Genomic DNA, 27,982 nt, shown 5'->3' with positions numbered 1-27,982 from the left:
ACAATTGAGCATCTTGTGATAAAATCCTTGTCTCAGCAAATCAGAGGGCCAAACAGGACAATGCGGTAAATTTTCAATACATTCAGCGAGTAGCTTATTTTTCTTGATTAAAATATACCAGCTAGATGGGGACAGCAGTGAGAAATGGTCTATTCAGTCATAACAAAATCTGTCCAAAGCTACCTAGCTACAAAGCTTTTCTGAAAAAGGCTTACTTAAGCTAGGTTTGTTGGTTTAACCGTTTTTATTGATGCAACATAACTAGATGGGGTCATATTACATGCTAAACCATAACTATTGGTACAATACACTAAGCCAAATTCAGATCAGAAGTTAATTCAGTTTCTTTCACATTCCAGTCCATTTAATCCAGATTGAGCATTTCTTCTGTCCCCAATCAGCCCTTTCAGGTCCAAATATCAAAAATACACTAATCAAGGTGTCCCGAATGGATTTTCATCAATTAGCCTTGACTTCAACTACAAGGCTACAGTAAAGGACTGAAGCCGGATGATCTGAAGTTCTTTTCTGTGCACCCAAATTCATCACACCCCCACTCTGGGACTGCACACTGTATTGCAACGGCATTACACCAAGTGGACCAAGGAGAATGAAGCTCTTGCTTCTCCATTTATAAGCAGATCTTTTGCATTTCAGGTTAGAAATAAACCTATTTGCAAGCCCCGCACTTCCATTCGTGAAAGCAAACACGCGAATCCCCCCCACAACCTTCCTCCACGTCGATCCAAGCTTCACCCAGGAGTTTCTATCCCACTCCCTCGCTTGCAAAGACTGACGTCTGCAAAAAAAACCCGGTCCCTGACGCCCAAGGCTCCCCATCGCCCCGTACACCCAGCCCTCCTCCCTCGCAGCCCAGCAGCTGCCGGTGCACAGCATCAGCCACAGCACGGCCGAGTTAAGGATGCCGGGCGGGGCCGTTCACGCAGCAGAGGCGGCTGCTCCCGGAGACCCTTCACACGGACCCCCGACCGGCTGCTCCCCAAAAAGCGCTGAAGAAAACAACGCGCACCACCCTCGTGGGAAACACTAGCCGGAAAATAGCCCGAAGCCAGCCACGCCTCCTCCGCCACGCCACTCCTCCCCTCCCCGGAGGCATAGAGCACGAAGGCCTAGAACGACGCTCTCCAGCATGGCGCCGCGCGCGGTCCTGCGCGCGCGCGCAAGAGGCCAGGCGGCGGCGCGCGTGCGCACTAGGTGGTGGGGTGGGAAAGCACGGTCTTTTCTGAAGGGACGGTGACCGGGGATCTCGCAGCCCGCCCCGGCCGTCATGTTCCGCTACCGTCTGGCCGCGCGAGCGGCTCAAGGGCTGGGCCGAAGGTCGTGTTTCGTGGCGGGGCCAGGTGAGAGGAACTTTGCTGGGAGGATGGGGGGGGGGGCGGGTGGGACGGAGGGATGCCACCCCCTGAGGAATCCAGTGGCCGCGAGTTCCGCAGGATCCGCTGAACGGCTTTAAGGGCTGCCTGTCCTCTCGACGCCCCAAGGTCGTGCGAAAGGCGCCGGGCGGAAGTGAGTGCCGGTCCGCCTAGGGCAGCTTTTGCTCGAGGGTTCCTTCCCGGGGAGAAAAGCAGGTGGGGAGGGGAGAGTTTGCTTTGGGCCTGGGGCGGGGGTCTCCGCAGATAAAGGGGGGAGGATAATTGATCAGCCCTGGAGGGCGCCAGGTTGGAGGAGCCTCCTTGCACAACCTGGTTTTTTTTGGGGGGGGGGATTTTTATTTTATTATTATTATTATCATCATCTTGATCTGGCTTTGTCCTGAAGCTGGGGCTGTTGGTAGGTCGGCCAGGCTGGAATATCATGGCTAAATCTCTATGGAGGTTGTCAATCATCCAGGTTGTCAATCATCCAGGTTGTCAGGCTTTCCCAAAAAGGTGCTTTTCCAAAAGGCAACCGGACTTTCTTTGGGTTTCTTTTTCCCTTTGAAAACGTTTCTACTTCTCCTCCCAAGAAGCTTCTTCAGCTCTGTGAAGTTCTAGTTCAGAGGTCTTCAAACTTGGCAACTTTAAGACTGGTGGACTTCAGCTCCCAGAATTCTCCAGCCAGCATAGCTAGAGAATTCATAGCATAGCTGGCTGGAGAATTCTGGGAATTGAAGTCCACCAGTCTTAAAGTTGCCAAGTTTGGGGATCCCTGTTCTAAGTTGAACTAAAGAAGCTTCTTGGAGGAGAAGCAGAAATGTTTTCAAAGAAGGGGGGGACCCCCAAAGAAAGACCATTTGCCTTTTAGAAAAGCACTTTTGGGACAGAAATCTGTGTTTTTATAAAAACAACAGCAACAACAAAACTTCCAGTCTTGTCTTTCTTTGCAAAATGCCACTTTTCCATTCCAGAGAAGCCCAAATTTCTTTCAAAGTTTCAGAACAGGGTTTGTAAAGAGACGATGAAGCTGCCTGTTGTTGCGGTTTGGGGTTGTTGGTTTTTTTTTGGAAACTTAGCTTATTCCTCAAAAGACCTTCATTGGTATTTGTGAGTTGTATACAGGCAGTCCTCGAGTTAACAACAGTTCATTTAGTGACCAAAGTCACAACGACACTGAAGAAAAGGGACTGAGGACCGTTTTTTCACACTTAACAACCGTTGCAGCATCCCCATGGTCGCCTGATTTTCATTCAGAATGCTTGGCCATGGACTCACATTTATGACGGTTAGGGTGATCCCTTTTTGCGACCTTCCGACAAGCAAAGTCAGTGGGGAAACTAGATTCACTTAACAGCCCTGTTAGTAATTTAAGAACCGCAGTGATCCATTGAACAAATGAGAAAAGTCGTAAAATGGGGCAGACCTCACAAATTTCTCATTTAACAACATCCGCTTTAGGCTCGATTGTCGTTATAAGTTGAGGACTTCCTGTATTCTATCAGTGCTTGTTCTCCTTGGTTATACTAGGCCTCTTGAATTACATCTCAGCGCATCGAGAATGTTGCACAGGTGTGGTTTGTCTATAGGTGTTTAGATTTTGCAGGTTCAAACTATTATCTCCCAGATCAATGTGTCTGTGTGCCAAATGTCCCCAATTGAGAAAGAAATGGATAAATCTTAACGATTTCCCATAAAACTATCCCGATCTTATTTCAATTGTTTGTCCTCTCTGTCTTATATGAGAGTTGTTACTTGTAATAATAAACTACCATGTCCTAATTGTTATTACCCAGTGAGAAATGGGTGAAATGTAGCATTTAAGACGCTATTAAAGAAGCCACATTAAGATAATTAAAATAAGAGGATCAAAGGCGCCTCCTGTCTAAATTCTGTTTTATTAGAACTCTGAACTCGGATCCCAGATTATCATCCATTGCCTTGAACATGTTGCTTTGGACACATCGTGCACATTCCTTTGCCTCTTGCAGGCAACCCAAAAGAATAATAGTTCTTTTATTTTTAATTAAGCATAATAGACCAGTTAAGGTGAATATTCTACACTCTTAACAGTGTGAAAGGAGAGAGCATGAACCTGAGATTTGCTATGGCTTGTTCCCACTTACACACTGTACCCTGGGAACTATGGCTTAAGCAATCTTGGCCCTGCTGGCATGAGACCATCTGTTTCATAATATATTTAAGGACTTATAGATGCTCAAATTAATCGGAACAGGAATGAAAATGGATGCACACGTTTTATTCTGACCATCTGCTTCTGAGAAGAGGGCTACCGTTGTGTGAGTCAGTGTTTGAGACCAACTTTTAAGGGGGTGACCAACCTTGACTACTTTTAAGACTTGTGGACTTCAACTCCCAGAATTCCCCAGCCAGCTTGCTGATGTCAATCGCTGTCATCTTTGGCCGGTCAACTGGTTGTCATGGAAGCAAGACATTCTTGTGGCATGCTTGGCCTTCTTTTCTTCCGGGGTTTATGAAAGTGCATCACTGACAGTCTTCCTTCCTAATAAATTGTGGTTCCAGGACTCTTTCAGCGATGGAAGATCCCCTCAGAAAGACAGCCCTGCAGGCAACTGACGACCTCTAATTATTCATGGCAGCGCAACAAAACTCTCTATACCTCCGTGGCGTTGGGCATCTTCGCAATTGGAAATGCGTTCTATGTAAGTAGACTCTGGATGACTGAGAAAATGAACCCAGTCTGCTCTAACAAGGTGGCTATCCTAGCCTGTAATCTTGCTTCCCATGGTTATCCCCACCCCCCCATATTAGAAATATTGAGGACAGAAATTGGGATGATTTGGAGGGGGAAATCTGCCATATCCTAAAGGGACAGTATGGTGGCTCAGTGGTTAAGATGCTGGGCTTGTCTGCTGGAAATCCGGCAGCCCAGGTTCGAGACCCGAGGGCCACGTGACAGGGTGAGTTCCCATCCTCGCCTCAGCTCCTGCCAGTCTAGCAAGCGCAAGTAGATAAATAGGCATCACTTTGGTGGGGAGGTAACAATGCTCTGGACACATGAATGAGGAAATGTTTTCGGACAGGTCTGGCTCAGTGGCCTTCAAACACAGATTACAGATTAACAGAGTTGGAAGGGGTCTTATAGGTCATCTAGTCTAACCCCCCTGCTCAAGCGGGGGACCCTACCTCATGTCTGACAGAGGGCAGTCCAGTCTCTTCTTCAAAGCTTCCAGTGATGAAGCTCCCACAGCTTCCGAAGGCAACTTCTTCTGTTCCTTGGGTTGATTGTTCTCCCTGTTAGAAAATTTCTCCTTATTTCTAGGTTGAATCTGGTATGACGAGCAGCGCCCCCTACAGTCAGCAATCACTGGTGGAATAAAATCCACAGGGTTTGCTCCCTATCCCCAAATGGTCCAGGGTCCTAAGACCACAGCATGAGTTTCTTCACTTCCCCAAAACCTTTTCTGATTCTGGTTTTATGAACCTGGATCTTACAAATCAATCGTTGAGCGATGTCCAATTTAGCTATTTTCGAAAGAAGCTCTCAGTTTCAACAACGGTTTTTTAGCAAAGTCTTCCCAGCTGCTGTTTTTAGCCACTGGAATAGTAAATAGGCTCAGCTAAGCTATCGCGAAATGCAAAGTTGGGGTGTGTGTGTGGAATGGTGCTTCTGTTGTGCCCCTGTAGGGTTATAAAAACGTTACCTTTTCGTTCTACAGGCCTATGTGATTTTGAAGAGAGCTCGGCAGCGAGATGTAGACCGCGCGGAGAGGCTCGCACGCATGGAAAAACAGATGAAATCCCTTTTAGGTAGGAGGCAAGTTGTAGCAGATTGGCTTTTAGAGCTAGGATCTGTTCTGTGTTAAGGGAGAATTTTAAGTGGGTTTTTAGCACTCGAGAAGGCACGAAACCTCCATGGGAATCTAAGGTAGCCTTAGTTGTCTATAAATGTAGGTTCAGAAATCGGAGCAGTAGACCCTGATTAGACCTACTGGGAGGATCAGAGAAGACAGCATTTTGAAGTTCTTAAATAGTAAACAAAGCAACAATAACAATAATACTTAGACTTATATACTGCTTCACAGTGCTCTACAGCCCTCTCTAAGCACTTTACAGAGTCAGCCTATCACCCCCAACAATCTGGGTCCTCGTTTTACCGACCTTGGAAGGATGGAAGGCTGAGTCAACTTTGAGCTGGTGGGAATCGAACTGCTGGCAGGGGAAAGAGTTAGCCTGCAATGCTGCATTCTAACCATTTGGAAGGAAGGAAGGAAAGGAAGAAGGAAGGGCAATAGCACTTAGACTTATATACTGCTTCACGGTGCTTTACAGCCTTCTCTAAGCAGTTTAGAGTCAGCCTGTTGTCCCCAACAACCTGGGTCCTCATTTGACCGACCTCGGAAGGATGGAAGGCTGATTCCACCTTGAGCCGGTGAGAATTGAACTCCTAGCAGTGGGCAGGGTCAGCCTGCAGTACTGCATTCAAACCCTCAAAATAAGAGAGGACTAGAAAAATATTGAAGATATGGAAGCTAAATTTACTCACAGCCGAGACAAAATTTCAGACATGGTAGTGCAGCTCATCTCCATGCAGTCCTGGGATGCACCCAGACTGATTTCCCATTATTAATTAAATTCCTATGCCACCCATCTCACTACCAAGCCACTCTGGGAGGCTCATGGGATGAAGGAAGCTAATGGAGAGAAACTCTGCATGGCAGCAAGGGAAATGGGATAAACTATCACGATATTAGGACTCAGCACTTATTAGCTGCACCAGACAACTGTAAAAAAAAACAAGCACAGTGCATGTTCTGTGATGTAAAATTGCACCCTGTGGATCTGTACTTGATATCCTGCCAGACTGTCTCTTCTCTCTTTTTAGAAGGAGAATCTTCCTCCCAGGATGCTAAAGGTAAGCCAGAGTCCTTAAAAGCAAGATACGGTGTGTCCCACCACCAACCCGGCTTAAGTCTTAGCCTTTTTGTCGTAGAACACCTGGTGAAAACAAAACGAATTCTTCTTCCACTCTGATGAAGAATCCTGCAGCAAAAGTGGAAATAAACAAGAGCAACGGGGAATTTTACATTTTGCTTCTGCGGGGTTGATAATATTCGTGGACTTTGGACTCTGTGGGGAACTTGGCAAATGCCTAAAATTTCACAAGACCCATCGCCCCTCCCAGCTTAACCGTAGCTCAGATAAACTGATCTACGAGGCTTGGCTTTGATTCCTTCCGAGTCCCTTTAAAAGGTGCTTTTAAACTACGAGAATGTCCTCAAAAGATGACCTGTGCACCTATTTAAAAAAATGCATGTCGTTGGGATAAATCACTGCTTTAACGAACTCTTTGGAGGGGAGAGATTCTCTTTGTCCAATGTCAGTTAAATCCAAGGATGTCTTTGTAGATCCGGAGAAAGTCTTGACTGCAGTTTTGTGCATATTGTGTTGCATATTTTGTGCACCTGTGTTGAGCCACTTGCCTGCCTCTCATCCTAACCTGGGTTTTGCCACTGTTGTTGGCCAATTGCTCTGCCAGAAATGCCACTGACTCAGGAAACAGAAATCTCAGCTGAATGAACTCTTCCCATTATTTTAAAGATGTCTAGCCTCACATTTTGTTATTTGCATCCGAAGGCTGTTGAAGTGAGGTCCGTTAATTTAAGCGTTGAGGTGTTGTTCAAACCTTGAGGTATGAACGCAACTGAGCCCAAAATGTCTGTTGCCAAGTGAGAAATTTGTTAAGTGAGTTTTGCCCCTTTTTTACAATCTTTTCTTGCCCCCGTTGTTAAGCGAATCGCTGCAGTTGGTAAGTTAGGGACCCGGTTGTTAAGCGAATCTGGCTTCCCCCGTTGACTTTGCTCATCAGAAGGTTGAAAAAATGGGGATCACGTGACCCCGGAACACCGCAACCGTCACTAATGTGAATCGGATGTCAAGCACCCCAATATAAATCACATGACCAGAGGGATGGTCATAAGTGTGAAAAATGGCCCCGGGTCACTTTTTTCAGTGCCGTTGTAACTTAGAATGGTCACAAACTATTGTAAGTCAAACTATTGTACCACATTTTAATGTTGACGGACCATAAATTTAAATTAAGTTAAACTTTATATTGGGGGCGGGGGAGTCAGCAGATTATTTGTTCTGGCCTTGCTCTGTTTTTGGAGCGTGCTTCCCCAGACCCCATGGCCACTGCACACCCTTAAAAGTTGCCCATGCCTATTTTGTAGTCCGTGCCAGATTGTTTTTTGCAAAGCTTTTTTCAGGCCCCTGCTAGGACGCCCTGTTCAGCGGTGACCCCAGGGATCGAACCTGCCTGCAAAACGTTGCCTTTGCTGTGCTGAATTTTTCTCTAGCAAGTGCTGAAATCAGCTTTAGTTGTCAACTCAGTTTCTTGCGGGATGGGGAAGGCAGTACCCGCCGCTATTCTTTGCCTTGGATTTGCAAAAGACCTAAAAAATGGGTGTGCAATGCAGGTGGATTTAGAGAAGTGCTTCTTGTCTCTTGTGTAGGGAGAACAAGAGCGTTAAAGGGGAATATTGAAAGCTCAGGGTTGCAATGGGGGGTCTTCGGTGCTGCCCGAACTTGGTTGGTTTTCTTGCAGACGTTTCGTTACCCAAGCTAGGTTACCTCATCAGTGCTAGAAGGAAGGGGAGGTTTGCACTGATGAGGTTACCTAGCTTGGGTAACCAAAAGTCTGCAAGGAAAAAAACCCAGCCTCATAGAACACCAAGGAGCCCTGGAAGCAGAATCAATTTTAGCTGTTTCCTTTTCACTGGTAGCAGGAAGACAAAAAGGCTCAGAGCTCCCGTATTTATTTATTTATTTTCTTTCTTTCTTTCTTTCTTTCTTTCTTTCGTTCGTTCTTTCTTTCTTTTTTCTTTCTTTTCTTTTCTTTTTCTTCTCTTTCATTTTTCCTTCCTTTCTTCCTTTTTCTTTCTCTCTCTTTCTCTCTCCCTCTCTCGCTCCTTCCTTCCTTCCTTTCTTTCTTTTTTTCTTTCCTTTTTCTTTCTTACTCTCTCTCATTCTTTCTCTCTCCCTCTCCTTCCTTCCTTTCTTTTTTCCTTCCTTCTTTCTTTCCTTTTTCTTTCTCCTTCCTTCCTTCCTTTTTTCTTTCTCTCATTCTTTTCTTTCTCTCCCTCTCTTGCTCTTTCTCCTTTCCTTCCTTCCTGCCTTCCTTTCTTTTCTTTTTTCTTTCCTTCTTTTTCTTTCTCTCGTTCTTTCTCTCACTCCTTTCTTTTTTCCTTTCCTTTTTCTTTCTCCTTCTTTCCTTCCTTCTTTTTCTTTCTCTCTCTTTTCTCTCTCCCTCTCTTGCTCTTTCTTTTTTCCTTCCTTTCTGCCTTCCTTTCTTTTCTTTTTTCTTTCCTTCTTTTTCTTTCTTTCTCTTGTTCTTTCTCTCTCACTCCTTTCTTTCTTTCCTTTTTTCCTTTTTTTTTTGGTTTTGGGGGGGGGAAGTGAAGAATTCAGTTTTGTTCAGGATATTTTGATTACTTCATGCAGCCGTACCAGCAGGTCCTCGTCCGGAAGTCCCGCCCCATGCTCCTTTCCTGCTGATCGGGGGAGGCACCGCTGCCTTTGCTGCTGCCAGATCCATCCGGGCTCGAGATCCCGGGGCTCAGGTAAGCGCTCCGAGAGTTCCTCCCTCTTCCTTGGCGGGGCTCTTTCTGTGGCTTGTCGAGGCGTGGAATGACATGCGGCTGTGTTCCCACCCTCCAGGTGCTCATCGTGTCTGAAGACCCTGAGCTGCCCTACATGCGCCCTCCTCTCTCCAAGGAGCTTTGGTTTTCTGAAGATGCGGATGTGACGGAAACTCTGCGCTTCAAGCAGTGGAACGGCAAGGAGCGGAGGTGGGCTTTGGGCTTTCCCCTCCCCTTTCAATCCAAAACGCTATAGGCAGTCCTCTACTTACCGTATTTTTCAGAGTATAAGACGCACTTTTCCTCCCCCCCCCCTAAAAGAGGGTGAAAATTTGGGTGGTCTTATACACCGAATGTAGCCCCCCCCCCCCCCACCCACCGGCCCCAACCCTTGGGTCTCTGCCTCCCAGCAATTTACCTCCTTGCAGCAAAGGGGGACTTGCGGAGGCTTCCATAAACCAGTGTTTCTCAACCTTGGCAACTTGAAGATGTCTGGACTTCAACTCCCAGAATTCCCCAGCCGGCGAATGCCGGCTGGGGAATTCTGGGAGTTGAAGTCCAGACATCTTCAAGTTGCCAAGGTTGAGAAACACTGCCATAAACTATAGCAATCCCTGCAGCCTGTAACAGCTGATGATCGGGAGAAATTGAAAGTGAAACTTGCTGTTTGCTCCACCTGGCAAATTGCTGGGAGGCAGATTTTTTTTCTTGTGCTAATCAGGCTGTTTGCTACAAGGAGGTAAGTCAACAACTATAAATGCCTATAGAATGTTCAAATTATTAGACTCATTTTTTAAAAGACTGCTTTATTATTGTTGTAGACAACGTAACAAAATCAAGAAGCTTGATCTGAAGAGGCCTAGTGCTATTGTTTTTAAAAGTGCTATTCTTTTAAACAGCAGAGAATAACTATACTTCCGGCATCAATTTTAACAGCATCTGTACAAGTATAGTCTAAAATATAACACTACAAACAGTGTATATTGCGTATACTGTTTGTTGCAAGGAGGCAAATTGTTGGGAGGCAGAAGCAGATATTTTTCCCTTGTTTTCCTCCCCAAAATCTAGGTGCATCTTATACATCGGAGCGTCTTATACTCCAAAAAAATATGGTCATGACCCCATTTAGGGACGTTCAAAGTTACAATGACACTGGAAAAAGTCAACATATGATCATTTTTCACACAACCACGACGACCTCCCCAGGATCAAGTCATCCAAATTTGGACCGTTTTTCACACTCAAATGACCCTTTCAATATCCCCAGGGTCACATGATTGACATTCAGACCTTGGCAACCGACTCATATTATGAAGGTTGCGGTGTCCCGGGGTGATGTGATCCCCTTTTGCGACCTCCTGACGAGCAAAGACAACGGGGAGGCCAGATTCACTTCCCCTTGTTACCAATTTAACAAACTGCAGCGATTAAAATCCCTGGCAGGAAAAGTTGCACAATGAGGCCTAACCTCAGCCGTTTCGCTTCGCAACGTCTATTTTGGGCTGAGTTGTTGTAAGTCGAGGACTGCCTCAGTAGTTGTGGGAAGGGCAAGTTTGAAAGCCTTCATCCAGGACTCCACAGAAAAGACACAGCTGCATCTCGAGACATTTCACGGGGTGGGGTGGTGGAGAATCACAGCAGTTCTTCACCAAGTCCTTCTTTTCCTCCCTTTAACTCTCCTTCCTTCCTCTCTCCTCCTCCCTGCAGCGTGTACTTTCAGCCACCCTCTTTCTACGTATCCCCGCGCGACCTGATGTTTGTCGAGAATGGTGGAATCGCTGTCCTGAGCGGAAGGAAGGTGAGTTCAACCAGGGCCAGAAGTGCTAATGCTAACTCCAGCTGCGTTGGGTTTGTAACTGATTTTTACTCTGCCCTGTTGACTTTTCTTTCTGCCTGCAAGGGCAGCCAGAACATTCCAAGGGTACCATAAATAAAAACACCAATACTTTCTGGCCATCCCTAGCAACACTACTCTTGTAGGACGGTTGTTCGGATTGGGTGAAAAGGAGCACAAATGGTACAAACCCCAAAATTTGTTGAACAAGCCACGGTGGCCCAGCAGTGAACCATGAACTATTCTGTATAAATCGCAGGAGATGGGTGTTCTGACCCAGCTCCTCAAACACGACAAGCCCTCTGAGGTGAACACAAACCATTCCTTTTATTAGGAATGCCCGGCAAAAAGTTTATCTCGCATGTTAACAATAGTTGTCCATCCCCTGCCTTATTATCCCCAAAGCTAAGATGTAGCTTTGCTAGCAGCGGTGGCTCTTCCATCCCAAGGACCGGCCCATAGAATTCCACTGCTCTCCTCTCCTCTGCCTTCTGCTCATCCACGTGTCAGGCACTGGACCCAGCTGTTCCTGATCAGCTACCTCCAGACCTGGGGGCTGTTGACTCTCCATCTGAGGGCTGACAAACAGCCCAGGTTCTGCCTCTCCCTCCCTCCCTCCCTCCCTCCCTCCCTCCCCCTCCCTCCCTCCCCTCCCCTCTCCTCTCCTCTCTGTCTCTGTCTCTGTCTCTCTGTGTCTCTCTGTCTGTGTCTCTCTGTCTCTCTCTTTGTGTGTCTTTCTCTCTGTGTGTCTCTTTCTCCCTCTCTCTCCCTGTCTGTCTGTCTCTGTGTGTGTTTGTGTGTGTCTCTGTCTCTCTCTGTGTGTGTGTCTGTGTGTGTGTCTCTCTGTCTGTGTGTGTGTGTGTGTCTGTGTGTGTGTCTCTCTGTGTGTGCCTCTGTCTCCCTCTCTCTCTCTCTGTCTATGTATCTCTCTCTCTGTCTCTCTGTCTCTGTCTCTCTCTCCCTCTCTCTTGTCACTCTCTCTCTCTCTGACAGCTCCATTCCTCCTCCTCTCTTGGAATTCTCAGGTTGCCTTGATGCTGACTCTAACTCCCACGCCTCCTCCTCATCTGATTTTGCTGCTTGGGGGGCTGCCGACCCACAGGCCACAACAATAGGTCCACCCGAGACATTCAGTCAAAACTAGCCTGTTACATTATGGCCGTGCGTGAGTGCAACTTTGCCAGCGTAATGTTTTTAACAGAGGGGGGTAGATTCTCTTTATCGCTTTGACTCGGATGCCTAGATTTATATTGGTCCAGTCCTGGTTAGGGATGAGCTCTGTGTCAGCATTCCAAATATCATCCAAAATTAAATCGGAGTCCAAGGCAGAACTTTCCTCAAACTTCCAATTTATTAAGAGAGACATGTTGGTGCATCAGTGGGAAACCCGAATCTGAAAGTTTCCTGGGATTCCCACCCAGTTGAAAGTTCATGACTTTGTCCCCACACCCACAACTCCATCACATGGTCCAATCTTCCTCTGCCATGCTGGCATTTCCACCCATCTAGTTCCGGTCAGGTGCAGAGGTGCGGAGACAAAGGATGACCTTGGGCTTCTAGAAGGAATGTTTTATTTTGACAACAAAAGATTCTACAATTCTACTCCTTACTATTCCCCCTCCCAATTCCCCCAACTAATGAAACACCATAGTAAAATAAGAGAGAGAGTGTGGCAGGCCAAAGATCCTAAAAGGAATATAACTGCAGGCCTGACATTCTGTCTCTGCTCCAGAGATGCAGAGAGTCATTCTGAACACACAGAAACAGCAGCCTTGTTTGATTTGCAGGTGGTCCACATGGATGTCAGAGGCAACACGGTGAAACTTGACAATGGCCTGCAGATCGGCTACGACAAATGCTTAATAGCTACAGGTGAGGGGCCCCTGGATTGATTTTATTTCCTTCCCCATTCGGGCTTCAAAATTCAAAAGATTTCCCTGCTGGGCGTGGCTTGGTGGGGAGGGTAATGTAAACTGGGTGGGCGAGGGACCATCAGCTGTGTCGTGCAATCATTGGAATCAATTTTAAAAAATAACTTTTTAAAGCATTTTTTAAACTACTGAATCGGTAGTTTAAAAAGGAGGGGGGAAAGAGTTCCCACGATCCCAGGGAACAGCTGATTGTTCACACAGCTGATCGTTGGGACTTTTTAAAAAAATTTTTAGCATTTTTTTACTACCGGTTGAGGCGAACTGGCCTGAACCGCTAGCATTTCACCCCTGTCCCCAACCCCCCAGGCCATGGATCAGCACCGGGCCACGGCATGCCAGCAACCGGGCCACGCAAACAAGCGAAGCCTCATCCATGGGATGCAAATAGCATTCAAAAACCACGATTCCCCCCCTCCAGGAGATCTTACCGAGGTGCAGGAAACTCTCGTCCCTACCGCAGGTGAAAGTGACTGCGACAGGAACCTTCCCATTGGCGGTTGTTTGGCCTTCTTTGCCGGTCGATGGGAGGAGGTAACAACGGACGCCCAGCTCAGGGAGACGATAAAATCAGGCCTTTCCCTAGAGTTTCTCTCCTACCTCCTGATGCGTTTCCGCCTCTGTCCCGTATCCCGTATCGCGGAAAGAGGCGCCGGTAGAACAGGCCATTCAACATCTTTTGGACATTCATGCCATCAGGCCTCTTTCGGTGGACCAGCAGGGACAGGGGTTTTACTCCCTGCTGTTCATAGTCTCAAAGAGCCGAGGTGGCGCACTGGTTATAGTGCTGTACTGCAGCCACTTCAGCTGACTGTTATCTGCAGTTCGGCTGTTCAAATCTCACCGGCTCAGGGTTGACTCAGCCTTCCATCCTTCTGAGGTGGGTAAAATGAGGACCCAGACTGTGGGGGCAATATGCTGACTCTGTAAACTGCTTAGAGAGGGCTGAAAGCCCTATGAAGCGGTATATAAGTCTAACTGCTATTGCTATTGCTAAAGGCGTCAGGGGGTGGGTGGGCTGGAGAGCAGTACTCACCTCAAAGCCCTGAACCGCCACATTGTATACAGGCGATTCAAGATGCATGAACTATTGACCATTCTAGAGAGCGTCCGGAGGGACGACTTCCTCACCTTGATTGATCTCATGGAGGCCTACCTCCATGACCCCTCCATTCCACAGAAAAACCTCTCTCCATGGAACCGGTCCCTGGTGCCCAAAAGGTTGGGGCCACTGTTCTAAGGCACTCCAGTCCAGCAGGACTTTCCCTTTTGAGAGGGGAGGGGGTGTTATGAGCACCCTCCAGTAGGGACCAATGTTCTTATATAATAGGGATGGTCCTTGACTTGTGACCACAATTGGGACCAGAATTTGTGTTGTAAGTCAATGTGGTGTTAAGTCAAAAATCACATGAGCAGGCTCAATTTTAAGGACTATTTTTTTACCAAGGGGCGGGGGGGGGGGTTAAGGAAATTGCTGGTTTCATTTAGCAAATTCTACAGTGTTTCATGAATCTCACAGATTTAATAAGATCTCACAGATTAGGCCTCCTCCGGATTCCATCTGCTGGTCAATGTCGGCTGGCGATTCCCCGGGGGAGGGCCTTCTCTGTAGCTGCTCCAGCCCTATGGAATGATTTCCCCATGGAGATCCGGACCCTTACTACTCTTCCTGCCTTCTGCAAAGCGATTAAGACCTGGCTGTTCCAGCAGGCCTGGGGTTGTTGAGTTTATCCAGCCCCCACTCTAAGCTGTATGTATGTTGTGAAATTTTAATGTTTGTTCTTTTAATTATTATATGTCCCCCCCCTTTTTTTTTATCTGTAAGCCGCCCATAGTCCCTAGGGAGTGGGCGGCATACAAATCCTAATAAAACCTAAACCTAATTTCGCTTCCCCAATCGATGTGGTTTGTTGGAAACTGGCTAGGAAAGTCTCAGATCCCATGAGGTGCCCACGAGATGCTGCAAATACCTTAATAAAAGACGGTGCCCAGTGCAGTGGCCTCAATTGTGATCACAGGTTCATGGGGGGGGGGGGTTGGGAGGGGGCATCACTTTGAGACGGAAGTCTCTTTTCCTGAGGCTGTCATAACTTTGAGCCATCTTGAATGTGGTCGTAAGTCGAAGACTGCCTGTAGTTCCGTTTATGTCACTCTTTCGGTTTCACTGCTGTTTGCAACACACATTCTTGGGTGAGGGCCAACTGACCCAGGTCCTGCAGAGCTTTGAACTGAAGCCCAGAGGTGGACTTCTTCTACCTTCTCTTCCTAGGTGGTGCTCCCAGGAACCTGCCTGTGCTTGAGAGGGGAGGTCAGGAGGTGAAAAAGAGGCTCACACTCTTCAGGAAGGTAATCTGAAGGGGAACCTTTATGGCTTGGGCTCATCTACCTCTTAATTTCATAAGTGGTGGGTTTGTTGTGGCCCTCGAGCGGCCAGCAGAGCTGGTAGCAGACTCAGACAGTGAGGAGGTTGGGGAGGAACATGGGCCTGTCCTGGAGTCTGGGGAAGGCTCTGATGAGGGCTCTTTGTTGGAGGCAGAGAGGGGGCCAGGTCCATCCGACAGTTATCAGCTGCCTCCGGAGTTGGAGATCAGTGAGGCAGAAGAACAGCTGGAGCCTGTTCCCAGTATGCTTATACGCAGAGCTGCCAGGAGAAGGGAACAGCTAAGGAACAAGGGCCGACTGGGGAGTAAAGCCACAGGTGGATGGTGAATGGCCCCTCCCATAGGGAATAAAGAGGAGCGAAGGGGGAGTGGAGTTTGCAGGAGTCAATTAGTTTGCTTAATTAGTGTGAAGATTGGTTCGTGACTCTCAGAGACTCCTTGCCAAGTATTTTCTGGTACAGCTTTGCATTTGGAAGATATCGGCCTGGCAGCTCTCCAAGCCTGATAAGGTCTGTGGTTGTAAATTCACCCTTGAAAGACTGTTTGCCGGGACTTTGCTGGATGTGAACGACAGGAATTCACATGAGCTTAATAAAAAGGGGTTTTGTCGGGACAAGGAGTCTGCTTTGTGATTTGGTGAAGCCGACATCAGATCAGTGTTTGATTTTTAAAAAAACAATAATTAAAATTTAGTTGATTCTATTTCATTTATATGTTATTTGGCTGATCGCTGCATTTAAATGAACCAAAAGAAAAAAAAAATACAGTACAGCGATTCTATGAAATGTTCAACCAAAACCTGGGATAAACAACAATTTTTTCAGACGTCTCAGAGAGTCTAAGAAGGCAGATTTGTTTCTTTTACTATCTTCTTGTCTTACTTTTTTTTTAAAGGAATTTTATTAAACATTACAATTAAAAAGAAAAACTAATACAAATTCGCACAATTTCATTGCAGATTGAGGATTTCCGTTCACTAGAGAAAATTTCCAGGGAAGTCAAGTCAATCACTATTATCGGTGGTGGTTTCTTAGGGAGTGAATTGGCCTGCGCTCTGGGGCGCAAAGGTGAGTGTGGTCACCCAGAAAGAGCAGAATTTAAGAACTGAATTTAAGTGGCTGTTAACGTTTTTTTATTAAGTTATTGGAACCAGTAACCTCAAATGTATCCAAATCCTTGTTTTATCTTAGGCAGGGTGGATTTGATTTAAATCAAGTCGATTTAAATCGTGATTTGATTCACTAGGAAAAGGGCTTGATTTAAATCAACTCGTTTTAAATCATGATTTTGAAAAAGCAACTGGCATCTCTGTCCCGCAGTGACTCTTCCTCTGATCTGCTGTTGACTCAACGACAGTCCCAATATTGCAGAATCTACAGCCTCATATACTACATAACTAAGCTCCATTTCATGCTGAATAAACTAAATTGTTAAATGTGTCTTAAAATAGAAAAGTAACTAAAGATAGATTAAAAAATAGGATATTTTAAAATTTGAATTGGCTTTATTTTTATTTTTATCAAATTTATTTTAGTATAATGCTTTTGGAGTAAAAATCTAAAGATAGTTTTACTCCAAAAGCATTATATTAAAATAAATTTGATTTAAAAAAATCCAATTTAATTTTTTTTTAAATCCTATTTTTTATTTTTTTTAAAAAACATCAATTTTTATCCACCCTTGTTTTTCAACCCATCTATCAGTAAGAACATCTATTATCTTAATGAAGACAGCTCTTCTTGTTTTCTATGAACTATCAGGATTGTGTTTAATAATAATAGTTTAACAGATATGCTGCCCTGTGTGATGACATTTATTTTGAAATACACATGTGTCCTTTTGCCTTTTGATTTTCCCCCAGTCCTGAATTTTGGCTCAGTTCTAGATGTTTAATTTTTTTTTTACCTGGGAGAGCATGGCATTTCTTCAGATACTGAATTCCTACTCCTATGTCTTTTTGGTACTAGGGCAATAAATCATTTTATTTTATTTTATTCTAGCCTAGCACATTAGTTTTCTTGGATGCCAAAGAAAAAGAAACGCCAGTGCTGTCTGGTAACTGGCTGTGTTTATAAACTCCTCTGTTTCCAAACAATTCAGCCTGGATTTATTGGCGTGGCCCACTCAATGGCCTTGTGCCTAGCCTTTATTTAGTGTGTGTGTGTTGTCCATGTGTTTAAATATTTGCACTTGATCTTCAGGGTTTTTTCCCCCCACTTCAAGGCAGCTAAAAAAGCCACGATAGCTGTGCCAAATCAAAAAAGAGGAAAGAAAAAAGCAACAGAACAGAACCAAAACAAAGGCACAGCAGCAATTAATTTTTAAAAAAAATAGGCATGATGTCTTCCCCTTTCCTGCCAAAACACGTTGAGTGTCCTCCAGGTATCCACAAATGATAAAACTCAGTCTGGGCATCCATAGACCAAAGGGCTTTTTCCTGGTTAACTTTCTGCTTAGTAACAAAACTGGAATGAAGCTGCCAATGGCCGCCTGTTAAAAGAGACATGTTGGCAGGGCCCCCTGGTGCCCAAATTTCAGACTGGACGAAGCACTCCCAGAAAAATCAAGCAGGCAGCCTAAGTTCTCCCCTTCCCTTTGCAGCGCAGTCGAAGGGCCTCGAGGTCATCCAAATGTTCCCAGAGAATGGCAATATGGGCAGAGTCCTACCTGAATACCTGAGCAACTGGACCACCAACAAAGTCAGTCAAGGTGAGATTGCCAACGACTTTCTTTTCCACCCCTGGGGGCTTCCTTTTTTTTGGCAACCTGCGGAGGTCTCAGCTGGCTTGGTCTGGTGTCGAGGCTGCTCTTTGCTTTTAGTTTTAAGAATGGCCTTGTTGTGGCCCAGCAGGAGCCGTTGGAGCTGCCACCAGACTCCGACAGCGAGGGGCCCTATGAGTCGGCTCTGGAGGATGTGGAGGACCTTGGACAGGGTTCCAACTCCGAGCAGGGTGCAGAGAGGCTGGTTGGCCACCAGGAGGCACCTGAGCCTTGGACCAGGGGGAGGAGACAAGGGAGAGTGAGTCGGAGGCCAGTAGTGAGTTGTTTCTGGATGCACGCCATCGAAGAGCTACTAGGCGTTAGGAACAATTACACAATTACAGGAGGTAATTGCGCTCAGCTGGTGGTCATTAGACTCCTCTCCAGACTATAAAAAGCTACTTATGCACACGCCCCTCTTTGCAGAAGTCAACACAGAATCGAATGACGAAGAACTTTGTATGAGCTTGGCAGGCTGGATTGCTGCCAAGCCTTATCTGTGTTTATTGCTGCCCAAGTTTGTCTGTTTGTTAATTAAATGCTGTAATTTATCTCTGGCTCGGAGTGTGCTTTGGTGTGGAGCGAGGGGGGTCAGAACAGGCCTCCACCACCTCCTCTACCTGCTGAGTGACAGGCCATCTCTGCTGTTTAGCTCTGGAAAGTTTAGCCAAGATTCCAGGCTAGTTTCATCTGGAGACCTTAGGATTGGCGGGCCATAGAAATCCTTCAGCTCTAACTGCAACAGAGCTGTTAAAAATAGCAAAGGCAGCGAGGATGAACCACAATCACCATCTTTTAATGACCCCATGATCTCTTGCGGAGTGGAGTATGGGCAAATGAATGCTGAGTGTTTTTACTGGCCCGATGCCCTTCCTGTCGCCAATGCAGAGTTTTGTTCGGCAGATATAATCTCAGCGTGCACAGAGAGAGAAATATCTGCCTCTACCTAGGATCGAACTCACAGCCTCCTGATTGTGAGGCGAGGGCTCCACCACTAAGCCACCGCACACTCCACTCTAGGATGAATCACAATGCTGTGTGTAAAATACTTTCTGTGTTTGCTCGGCACAGCTAATGTTTTCTAAGGGAAATAATCACTGCACTGAAATGGCAAGCCTAAAAGTTGGGCTCTGCCCACATTGATGCCATCAACACACCGTGCCTATCTATGCTCCGGCATCTCTCAAAGATTGACAAAAAAAGTTTTGCTCCTGGAAAAGAATGGCTGACTATTCTTTTCTACGCAGATGTGTATTGGGTAAGCTGCCAACATATCTTTTGATGACTGGTTGCATAAATGGAGAGTTGAGTTAGGCCAACCGTCTTCATGGTTGTCTTCTTAGGAGGAGCTGGATACACTCTTGAAATTTGCTGCCAGGAGTGCGTGCTTGCTAGCCAGGGAGCATAAAGCCTCCCCATTTCTCCTTGTAGTGAGGTTGTAGTTGTCAACGATGTCAGCCCGCTGCTTCTCCACATCCTAAGACTGCAGTTTCTTTGGCCTTTTTGTTTTCAGAGGGGGTCAACGTGATGCCCAACGCCGTTGTGAAGTCGGTATCTTTAGCCGGGGATCGGCTGCTCATACAGTTGAAGGACGGAAGGAAAGTGAGTAATGCAAAACAACGCTGGCGTATTTCTCTAGGGTTGTTGTTGTTAGTTGTAAAGTCGTGTCTGACCCATCGCAACCCCAAGGACAACTTTCCTCCAGGCCCTCCTCTCCTCACATCCTCTGGAGTCCATTGAAGCTCACGTTGATTGCTTCGGTAACTCCATCCAGCCACCTCATTCTCTGTTGTCCCCTTCTTCTTTTGCCCTCAATCTTTCCCAGCATGAGGCTCTTGTCCAGGGAGTCCTTCCTTCTCATTAGGTGGCCAAAGTCTTTGAGCTTCATCTTCAGGATCTGGCCTTATAAAGAGCAGCCAGGGTTGATCTCCTCTAGGACAGGGTTGATCTCCTCTGGGGTTAGATTGTCCAAAAGGACTTTCTGTTTTTTTCTTTGAAGACGTTTCACTTCTCATCCAAGAAGATTCTCCAGGTCATTCTTCAGAGCTACTTGGGTAAGAAGTGAAACAACTTCAAAGAAAAACTAGAAAGTCCAGATGCCTCTTGAAAAAGCACCTTTGGGACAACTGTGACCTGGATGACTGAGGATCTCCATAGACATCCAGCGTTAGATGCCTGTGAATTCCATGCGCCGCAAATTTAGTGGTGTTTCCCAGAGGGGGTGTTCTGACCGAGGCTTCCCAAGAGCATGAAGCAAACTCCTTGTCCCGACAAAAAACCCTTTTATTAATTGACTGTGAATTCTGCTCATTCACATCCGGCAAAGTCTTTCAAGGGAGGATTTACAGTCACAGACCTCATCTGGCTTGGAGGGCTGACAGGTCGATCTCTGCAAAACTTGGCAAGGAGTCTCGGAGAGTCACGAACCAATTAAGCAAACTAATTGTCTCCTACAAACTCCTCCCCTTTTGCTCCCCTTTTATTTCCTCTGGGAGGGGCCATTCACCCTCCACCTGTGGCCATACTCCCAAGTCGACCCCTGTTCTTTAGCTGCTCCCTTTGTCTGACAACTCTGCGCATGCGCACACTGGGAACAGGCTCCAGGTGTTCTTCTGCCTCACTGATGTCTGACTCTGAAGGCAGCTGATTACTGTCAGACTGGCCTCCGACACAGAGCCCTCATCAGAGCCTTTCCCAGACTCCAGGACTGGCCCATGTTCCTCCCCAACCTCCTCACTGTCTGAATCTGCTGCCACAACAAGGGGCCTTTGACAATGTCTTTGACGAAGCTGTAAAACTTCTAAAGAGACTCAGCTTAGACAACAGTTTGATTTGTTTCACTGGCCCAAGCGTGGGAAATGGGCATGAATTCACATTCTTTGTTCCCCTCCCTTGCCTCTCCCTATTGTTCCTGGGAGTAACCTGCCCCTTGGGGGCAGAGACGGCCCTTTGGCTCTGGGCATCCTGAAATCCCCTTTGAAATGCCTAACGTAAACAGTCGTGTCTGCTTTTCCTTCTGCTCAGGTGGAGACAGATCATATTGTGGCAGCTGTGGGTTTGGAGCCCAACGTGGAGCTGGCTAAGTCGGCCGGCTTGGAGGTGGATTCCGATTTCGGGGGCTTTAGAGTGAACGCTGAGCTGCAGGCCCGCTCCAACATCTGGGTGGTAAGTCTGGATGGCGTCACAAAGAGCCCCATTCAACATGTGGATCAGTCCTGGGACCTGATAAGAACTTCTCAAGTCCCCACCCTCCAGCTTCCAACAAGCAGTCCTCGACTTAACAAGCACCGTTTTGGAGCCCAAAATTTCTGTTGCTAAGCGAGGCAGCCGTTAAGTGAGCTTTGCCCCATTTTATGACTTTTCTCCCCACCGTGGTTAAGCAGCCACTGCAGCTGTTAAGTTACGAAACACGGTTGTTAAACGAATCTGGCTTCCCCATTGTCAGGAGGTCGCCAAAGGCGATTACATGACCCCGGGACATTGCGACCGTCATAAATAGGAGCCAGCGGCCAAGCGGCCTGAATTTTGATCGTGTGACCGCAGGGATGCGACGGTCGTAAGTGTGGAACACGGCCGTACGTTCCCCTTTTGTTCAGCGCTGTTGTAACTTTGAACGGTCCATTTTAAGTCAAGGGCTCCCGCTGTTCCTTTCCCATTTCCCCCCTGCAAACAAGCAAAGCCAGCTAGGGGGAGAGAAAAATTTGCTGGAAAGGATTTCCGTAGCCGGTCCTTGCACCACTGACACGTGTCAATCTCATGCTCCTTTTCCCACATCGAGGGGGAAAAAATCCCAAAATGAAGCCATCCCAGCAAACTTGAAAGGCATCTTTGCTCTTGAATGTCGTCTTACCTGTCTCACCTTGCTCCTTCTTTTTTTTTCCCCCTCCCCCCATACAGGCAGGAGACGCTGCGTGTTTTTACGACATTAAGTTAGGCAGGAGACGAGTGGAGCATCACGATCATGCGGTTGTGAGTGGAAGGCTGGCGGGAGAAAACATGACCGGAGCCTCAAAGCCGTATTGGCACCAGTCCATGTTTTGGTAACTTTTCATTCCTTTTTAATTCTTATAGTCCAAGGGGGCTGGACTCTTGAGAAAAATGAATAATCTAAAAATTAGATTACAGATTAACAGTGTTGGAGGGGGTCTTGTACTGTAGGTCATCTAGTCCAACCCCCACCCAAGCAAGAGACCCTACACCATTTCTGACAGAGGGCAGTCCCATCTCTTCTTGAAAGCCTCCAGTGATGAAGCTCCCACAACTTCCAAAGGCAACTTCTGTTCCACTGGTTGATTGCTCTCACTGTCAGAAAATTCCTCCTTATTTCTAGGTTGAATCTCTCCTTGGTCAGTTTCCATCCATTATTCCTTGCCTGGTCTTTGAGTGCTTTGAAAAATAGCTTGACCCCCTCCTCTCTGTGGCAACCCCTCAGATATTGGAAGACTGCTATCTTGTCTCCCCTGGTCCTTTTCTTCACTAGACTAGCCAGGCCCAGTTCCTGCAACCGTTCATCATATGCTTTAGCCTCCAGTCCCCTATACGTGATACTTGGCAGCAGGGGAATACTCCATAGAGAAGGAACTAATAATGGCAGAGAGAAGCTACAAAAGATGGGGACTGAAAGAGGCTCGTGGGCTGCAGAAAAACTCCAGAGAAAAAAAATCCCATAACTGCTTTCTTACATGCTGGGGAGGCAGCTGGGCGGCAGCTCACAAGTTTGCCTCCTCCCCCCTCTACCCAGTAGAATGGATGTAGCCCACCCTATGCTTCCCAATGCGCACACGGGCAGCACAGAATAAAATGCAGACACCTCTGTCCACAGCTGTTAAAGGCTGGAAAGAATTCCAGAGGCTGTCTTGCCAGTCTTGTTTCTGTCTAGCTCTGCTTGGATCTGCCATGGGGTGAAGGCATGCAGTGGTTGAATTCAGTCTGTGATTGTTGGCATGCAGTGGTTGAATTCAGTCTGTTGACATGCAGTGGGTGAATTCAGTCTGTATCTGGATGCATGCAGTGGGTGAATTCAGTCTGTGATTGTTGGCATGCAGTGGGTGAATTCAGTCTGTATCTGGATGCATGCAGTGGGTGAATTTAGTCTGTGATTGTTGGCATGCAGTGGGTGAATTCAGTCTGTGATTGTTGGCATGCAGTGGATGAATTCAGTCTGTATCTGGATGCATGCAGTGGTTGAATTCAGCCCGTGGCTGCAGGCATGCAGTGATTAATTCAGAATGTCCTTGCAAACCCTTCCTAAAGTGATCACCAAGCTGTCATTTGTGACCTGACAGAAAGGATAAATGCCAAACATACCAAAGGAATCATATTAATTATATGTAATCAACTTACATATACTTAAAAGGAACAACTCACTTTTCAGTGATCTGGACTTTGGTCCCCAATGCCTTTCTGTAGGCTGTCAGTAAAACACCAATATTTTGAGCGTAATTTGTCTCTGTGGGAGGATTCTTTTTTTCGTGGCACCAAAAAAGAACGGTGCTCCAGCATATGTTCATTTTAAGTTCCAAAGGTTCAAAAAGGAGAGAACTCTCTTTGTGTCAATAGCAAAATTCCCAGTATTTCATCACTCTCTTCTAAGCTAATCCTGACATCGTATGTTCTCTTCATTTTAGGAGCGACCTTGGCCCAGATGTTGGATACGAAGCTATTGGCCTTGTGGACAGCAGTTTGCCCACCGTGGGCGTATTTGCTAAAGCGACAGCAAAGGACACCCCAAAATCTGCCACGGAGGAATCAGGTTAGGACTCTAAATTATGCTGCAGGTGTTGTTTTGCATTGTGTGAACCAGGCTACCAGGGTAGGCCATACTGTGGTTTATTATTTGTGCACGCCTGCCTTCTTGCATGAATCCAAATCCCAAATCCTAGAATGTAAGGATTTGGGAGTGACCTCATTGGTCACCTGGTTCACTCTCTCCTGCCAGTGCATTGTAGGCAGGTGGGCATCCAACTTCTGTTGAAACACCCCCAGCAGAGAGGTTACCGCCCCCCTGGGCAGCTCCTCTTCCTGGTTGCAGCCTAGAGCAGTGTTTCCCAACCTTGGCAACTTGAAGATGTCCGGACTTCAACTCCCAGAATTCCCCAGCCAGCGAATGCTGGCTGGGGAATTCTGGGAGTTGAAGTCCGGACATCTTCAAGTTGCCAAGGTTGGGAAACACTGGCCTAGAGGAATGCACACGCACACTCGGTGCCGAAAAGGTTTGCCTTCTAGGCTGAGCCCTTTTTTTTAATTCTACCCTCAGGTTCTGCCATTCATCCTCCTACACACATGATTTCTTATTTGACCTTTATGTGTTTCAAACGTGGCTGTCACCCTGGTTTTCGTCTCTCCAGATGGACTACCGTATTTTTCAGAGTATAAGACGCACCAAGGTTTTGAAGAGGCAAATTTTTTAAAAAAAGTTTTTCCCATTTTGCAAACCTCCCAAAACAGGCCCGTTTTTCACAAAAACGGGCACATTTCCCCCCCCCCCCGCCCCAAAAAGAGCATGAATAGCCCTTAGGAAGATTGTAGAGTGCCCTGGGGGGGGGGGGACGAGCAAAAAACAGCCCTTTTTTTGCAAAAACAAGCCTGTTTTTCACCCCCAAAAAGGGAATGCATAGCTTTATGGAGGCTTATAGAGTGTTCCTGGGGGCTGAGGGGGAGGCAAAATTGAGCAAAAAACGGTTCGTTTTTTGCTCATTTCTTCCCTCCCTAGCTCCCAGAAACTCCCTAAAAGCCTCCATAAGGCTTTGCACGGTCATTTTGGTGAAGGGAGCGGGGTTCTAGGAGGCAAAAAATGCTGTATTTAGGGTATAAGATGCACCCAGATTTTCAGCCTCTTTGGAGGCAAAAAGGTGCGTCTTATATTCTGAAAAATACGGTATATCCAAATAGCTCAACCATTCTCAATAGGTATTCCTTCCAAGGCCCTTAACAGGCTTCAGTGCTGTCCTCTGGACGCGCTGTCAGTGTCCAATGTGTGTCAGTGTAACGTGGTTTAGGGCATAGCATACTATGAGGAAGTAGCCTCTTTATCTCTAGGGCTGATCAAGGTACTCATTTCTACCCAACGGAAATGAAAGCGCCCATCCAGGGGTGGTGCTCACTTACCATCCCAACCGGTTCGCAAATGTGAGCATGCATGCGCTCGCTTCACTCGCATGTGCCACCTTCGCGCAAGCACATAGCCTTCTGGACATGTGCTTTTTGCAAAAAAGAGGCCTAAATGGGATGCCGTAGAGGCGGGGCGGGTGGGCGGGGCCACCCATGATTTCTGCTACCGGTTTGGGCAAACCGGTCCGAACCGGTAGAATACCACCTTTGCGTCTCCCCGGTCTGAAGGGACCCAACATCTGGAGGGGGGGGGTTGAATTATTGATCCAGTTTGTGTCTGACTGGCCATTCATCTCTAGGAACTGGAATCCGCTCAGAGAGTGAAACCGAACTGGAAGCCACAGAGCTGAAGGTCTCCGCGGCCTCCCTTTCCACTCCGCAAGTCCCACAGCAGGGAGAGGATTACGGGAAAGGAGTCATTTTCTACCTCCAGGATAAAGTGGTGGTAGGAATCGTTCTGTGGAACATCTTCAACCGGATGCCAATCGCTCGGAAGGTCAGCTTGCGCGACTCTTTATGTTCTGGGAGGGGGCCTTGGGTGGATGCATGGAAGCCATTGGGTTTGAGGAAGGAAGGCATGAATGGGTTCGATTTACTCTTAATTGGAATTCTTTAGCATGATGATTTAGAGCAGGGGTAGTCAACCTTTTTATACCTACCGCCCACTTTTGTAGCTCTGTTAGTAGTAAAATTTTCTAGCCGCCCGCCGGTTCCACAGTAATGGTGATTTATAAAGTAGGGAAGTAACTTTACTTTATAAAATTTAGAAAGCAGAGTTACAGCAAACCCCTACCGCTCACCATGAAAGCTGGAACGCCCACTAGTGGGCGGTAGGGACCAGGTTGACTACTACTGATTTAGAGGGACACGGTGGTTTAGTGGCTATGACATTGAGCTTTTTGATCAGAAAAGTCAGTAGTTCGGCAGTTCGAATCCCTAGCGCTGCATAATGGAGTGAGCTCCCGTTACTTGTCCCAGCTTCTGCCAACCTAGCAGTTCAAAAGCATGTAAAAATGCAAGTAGAAAGAATAGGGAACACTTTTGGTGGGAAGGTAACAGTGTCCCATGCGCCTTCAACATTTAGTCACACTGGCCACATGACCATGGAGACTTCGGACAGCGCTGGCTCTTTGGCTTTGAAAAGGACATAAGCACCGCCCCCTAGAGTCGAGAACAACTAGCACACAGGTGCAGGGGGAACCTTTCTATTTCTAATATTTTTATTACCTTTATCTTTAGCAGGCTGATTATCTAGTCCTCAGGATGGAGCTTGGTCAAAATCTCTTATTTCCCTGCTTATTTGAAAGCAGCATAGTAACAGGCTTAAGAAACTCTAGCGTGGTTTGGTCAGCATAGAGAGACTTGGATGATGGAGGAAGAGAGAATGGAGTATTTGCTAAATCTTGTGATAGGCTGGCAGTGGGAAATGTAGATGTTGGCAGTTGGGTTTACAGATAACGTCAAGTGCAATAGCAATAGCAATAGCAGTAGACTTATATACCGCTTCATAGGCCTTTCAGGTCTCTCTAAGCGGTTTACAGAGAGTCAGCATATTGCCCCCAACAATCTGGGTCCTCATTTTACCCACCTCGGAAGGATGGAAGGCTGAGTCAACCCTGAGCCGGTGAGATTTGAACCGCTGACCTGCTGATCTAGCAGTAGCCTGCAGTGCTGCTTTTAACCACTGCGCCACCTTGGCTAAAAGTGTTTAAAGTGTTTTAATAAAAATTTGAATAGTGCTCTGGCAGGGAGCAATTCCTCTTTTCCCACCTTGTAACATCCAAATCTTTTGACCTTATAATTATAGGTTGGGTTAATTCCCCCCCCCCACTTCCTCTGCCTTTACTCCACTATTCATCAGTAGCTAAGAATCTGCAAAGGAAGCATAAAAACTATTTTCTAGAATGCAGAGTTAAGAAGGGTGAGTGAGACACAGTGAAGTGCATTGTGTTTCTTCTTTCTTGCCCGAGGAACCTGCCCCACTGTATATCGAGGGGGGGGGGGATGTGGGGAGACAAGTTTCCTTTTAAATTCTTGGGAGTGCTTATTACTCAAGATCTCACCTGGAAAAACAACACGTCCCTGGGGATTGGCAAGGCCCAACAGAGACTTCATTTCCTTAAGAGTCCTGCGAAAAAAATCAGGTGGAACAACGGCCGACGACCTCTTTCTATCGGTGCACCATTGAAAGTGTCCTCACATACTGCATTATAGTAGGGAATGCTGGTTTAACAGCTGCGGACAGGGAGGCCCTACAGAGAGTGATCAGTTCGGTACAAGAAACCATTGGTTGCCCTCTGACACCGCCGGGTGACATCGCCAGGTCTCGCTGCTTTAGCAGAGTAAGGAAGATACTCAGATGATTCACACCCTGGTCAGTGTCTCTTCGCACTTCTACCATCGGGCAGAAGACATTGAAGTATAGCCAGCCGAACAAATAGGTTTAAAAATAGTCTCTCTCCTCGGGCTGCCAAGACTCTTAAAACACAACCACAATCGCTCCACGCACACTTAGAAATGTATGACTAGTTTTTCTTCTTTTTCCCCTAATTACTTGCGCATGGGGATTATTCTTTATGCTATTTATGTTGTTTGTATTTTTGGTCATGGATTGCACCAGTGAGGCAATAAAGGCTACACTATACTCCCCCACTCCCCCCCAAGGGCTTTTACTGAAAAATGCTTCCGTTTTCTCTTGCAGATCATCAAGGACGGGGAAGAACACACTGACCTGAACGAAGTTGCCAAACTTTTTAACATCCACGAAGAATGAACGCCTGTGGCTGGAGCAGTCTGGATTGCATTTTGCAGCAAGTGGAGTGACAGAGGGGGGTGGGGGCGGGGCTCAGCCTTGTACAAGCTTCTCAAGTTTGTGGGTCTTCCTGCCACTCTGGGGCAAATGTGAATATTGGGTTCCTGCCCCCTCCCCCCTTTTTTTTGCACCGTGAATTAAATGAAATTAACTTTGCTATGA

At 46.8% G+C, this 27,982-nt stretch overlaps 1 protein-coding gene across 1 annotated transcript; it reads left to right on the top strand.

The window, feature by feature from the left end:
* The first annotated feature begins 1,205 nt into the window (after nucleotides 1-1,205).
* AIFM1 (apoptosis inducing factor mitochondria associated 1) lies at nucleotides 1,206-27,982 on the top strand. Its single transcript, XM_087728343.1, has 17 exons — nucleotides 1,206-1,361; nucleotides 3,918-4,057; nucleotides 5,075-5,165; nucleotides 6,241-6,270; nucleotides 8,859-8,977; nucleotides 9,075-9,205; nucleotides 10,703-10,793; nucleotides 12,617-12,701; nucleotides 15,027-15,103; nucleotides 16,097-16,205; nucleotides 17,740-17,847; nucleotides 19,412-19,500; nucleotides 20,923-21,063; nucleotides 21,796-21,938; nucleotides 23,526-23,650; nucleotides 25,308-25,504; nucleotides 27,710-27,982. Exons 1-17 carry the CDS (start codon nucleotides 1,289-1,291, stop codon nucleotides 27,779-27,781), a joined length of 1,821 nt encoding a protein of 606 aa, XP_087584469.1. The 5' UTR covers nucleotides 1,206-1,288; the 3' UTR covers nucleotides 27,782-27,982.

This window comes from Thamnophis sirtalis, unplaced genomic scaffold (assembly GCF_051295495.1).
Source record: "Thamnophis sirtalis isolate CommonGarterSnake01/CBP01778 unplaced genomic scaffold, rThaSir2_p1.2 scaffold_13, whole genome shotgun sequence".
In the NCBI taxonomy this organism is placed as follows: domain Eukaryota; kingdom Metazoa; phylum Chordata; class Lepidosauria; order Squamata; family Natricidae; genus Thamnophis; species Thamnophis sirtalis.
Note: the sequence above shows the minus strand (reverse complement) of the source record. Positions and strands in the feature narration are given on the sequence as shown.

Coding starts and splice junctions, on each gene's coding strand:
- AIFM1 (XM_087728343.1), top strand. CDS start 1,289: ATGTTCCGCTACCGTCTGGCCGCGCGAGCGGCTCAAGGGCTGGGCCGA. Junction 9,206..10,702: donor TGGAACGGCAAGGAGCGGAG/GTGGGCTTTGGG, acceptor TCCTCCCTGCAG/CGTGTACTTTCAGCCACCCT. Junction 23,651..25,307: donor ATCTGCCACGGAGGAATCAG/GTTAGGACTCTA, acceptor ATTCATCTCTAG/GAACTGGAATCCGCTCAGAG.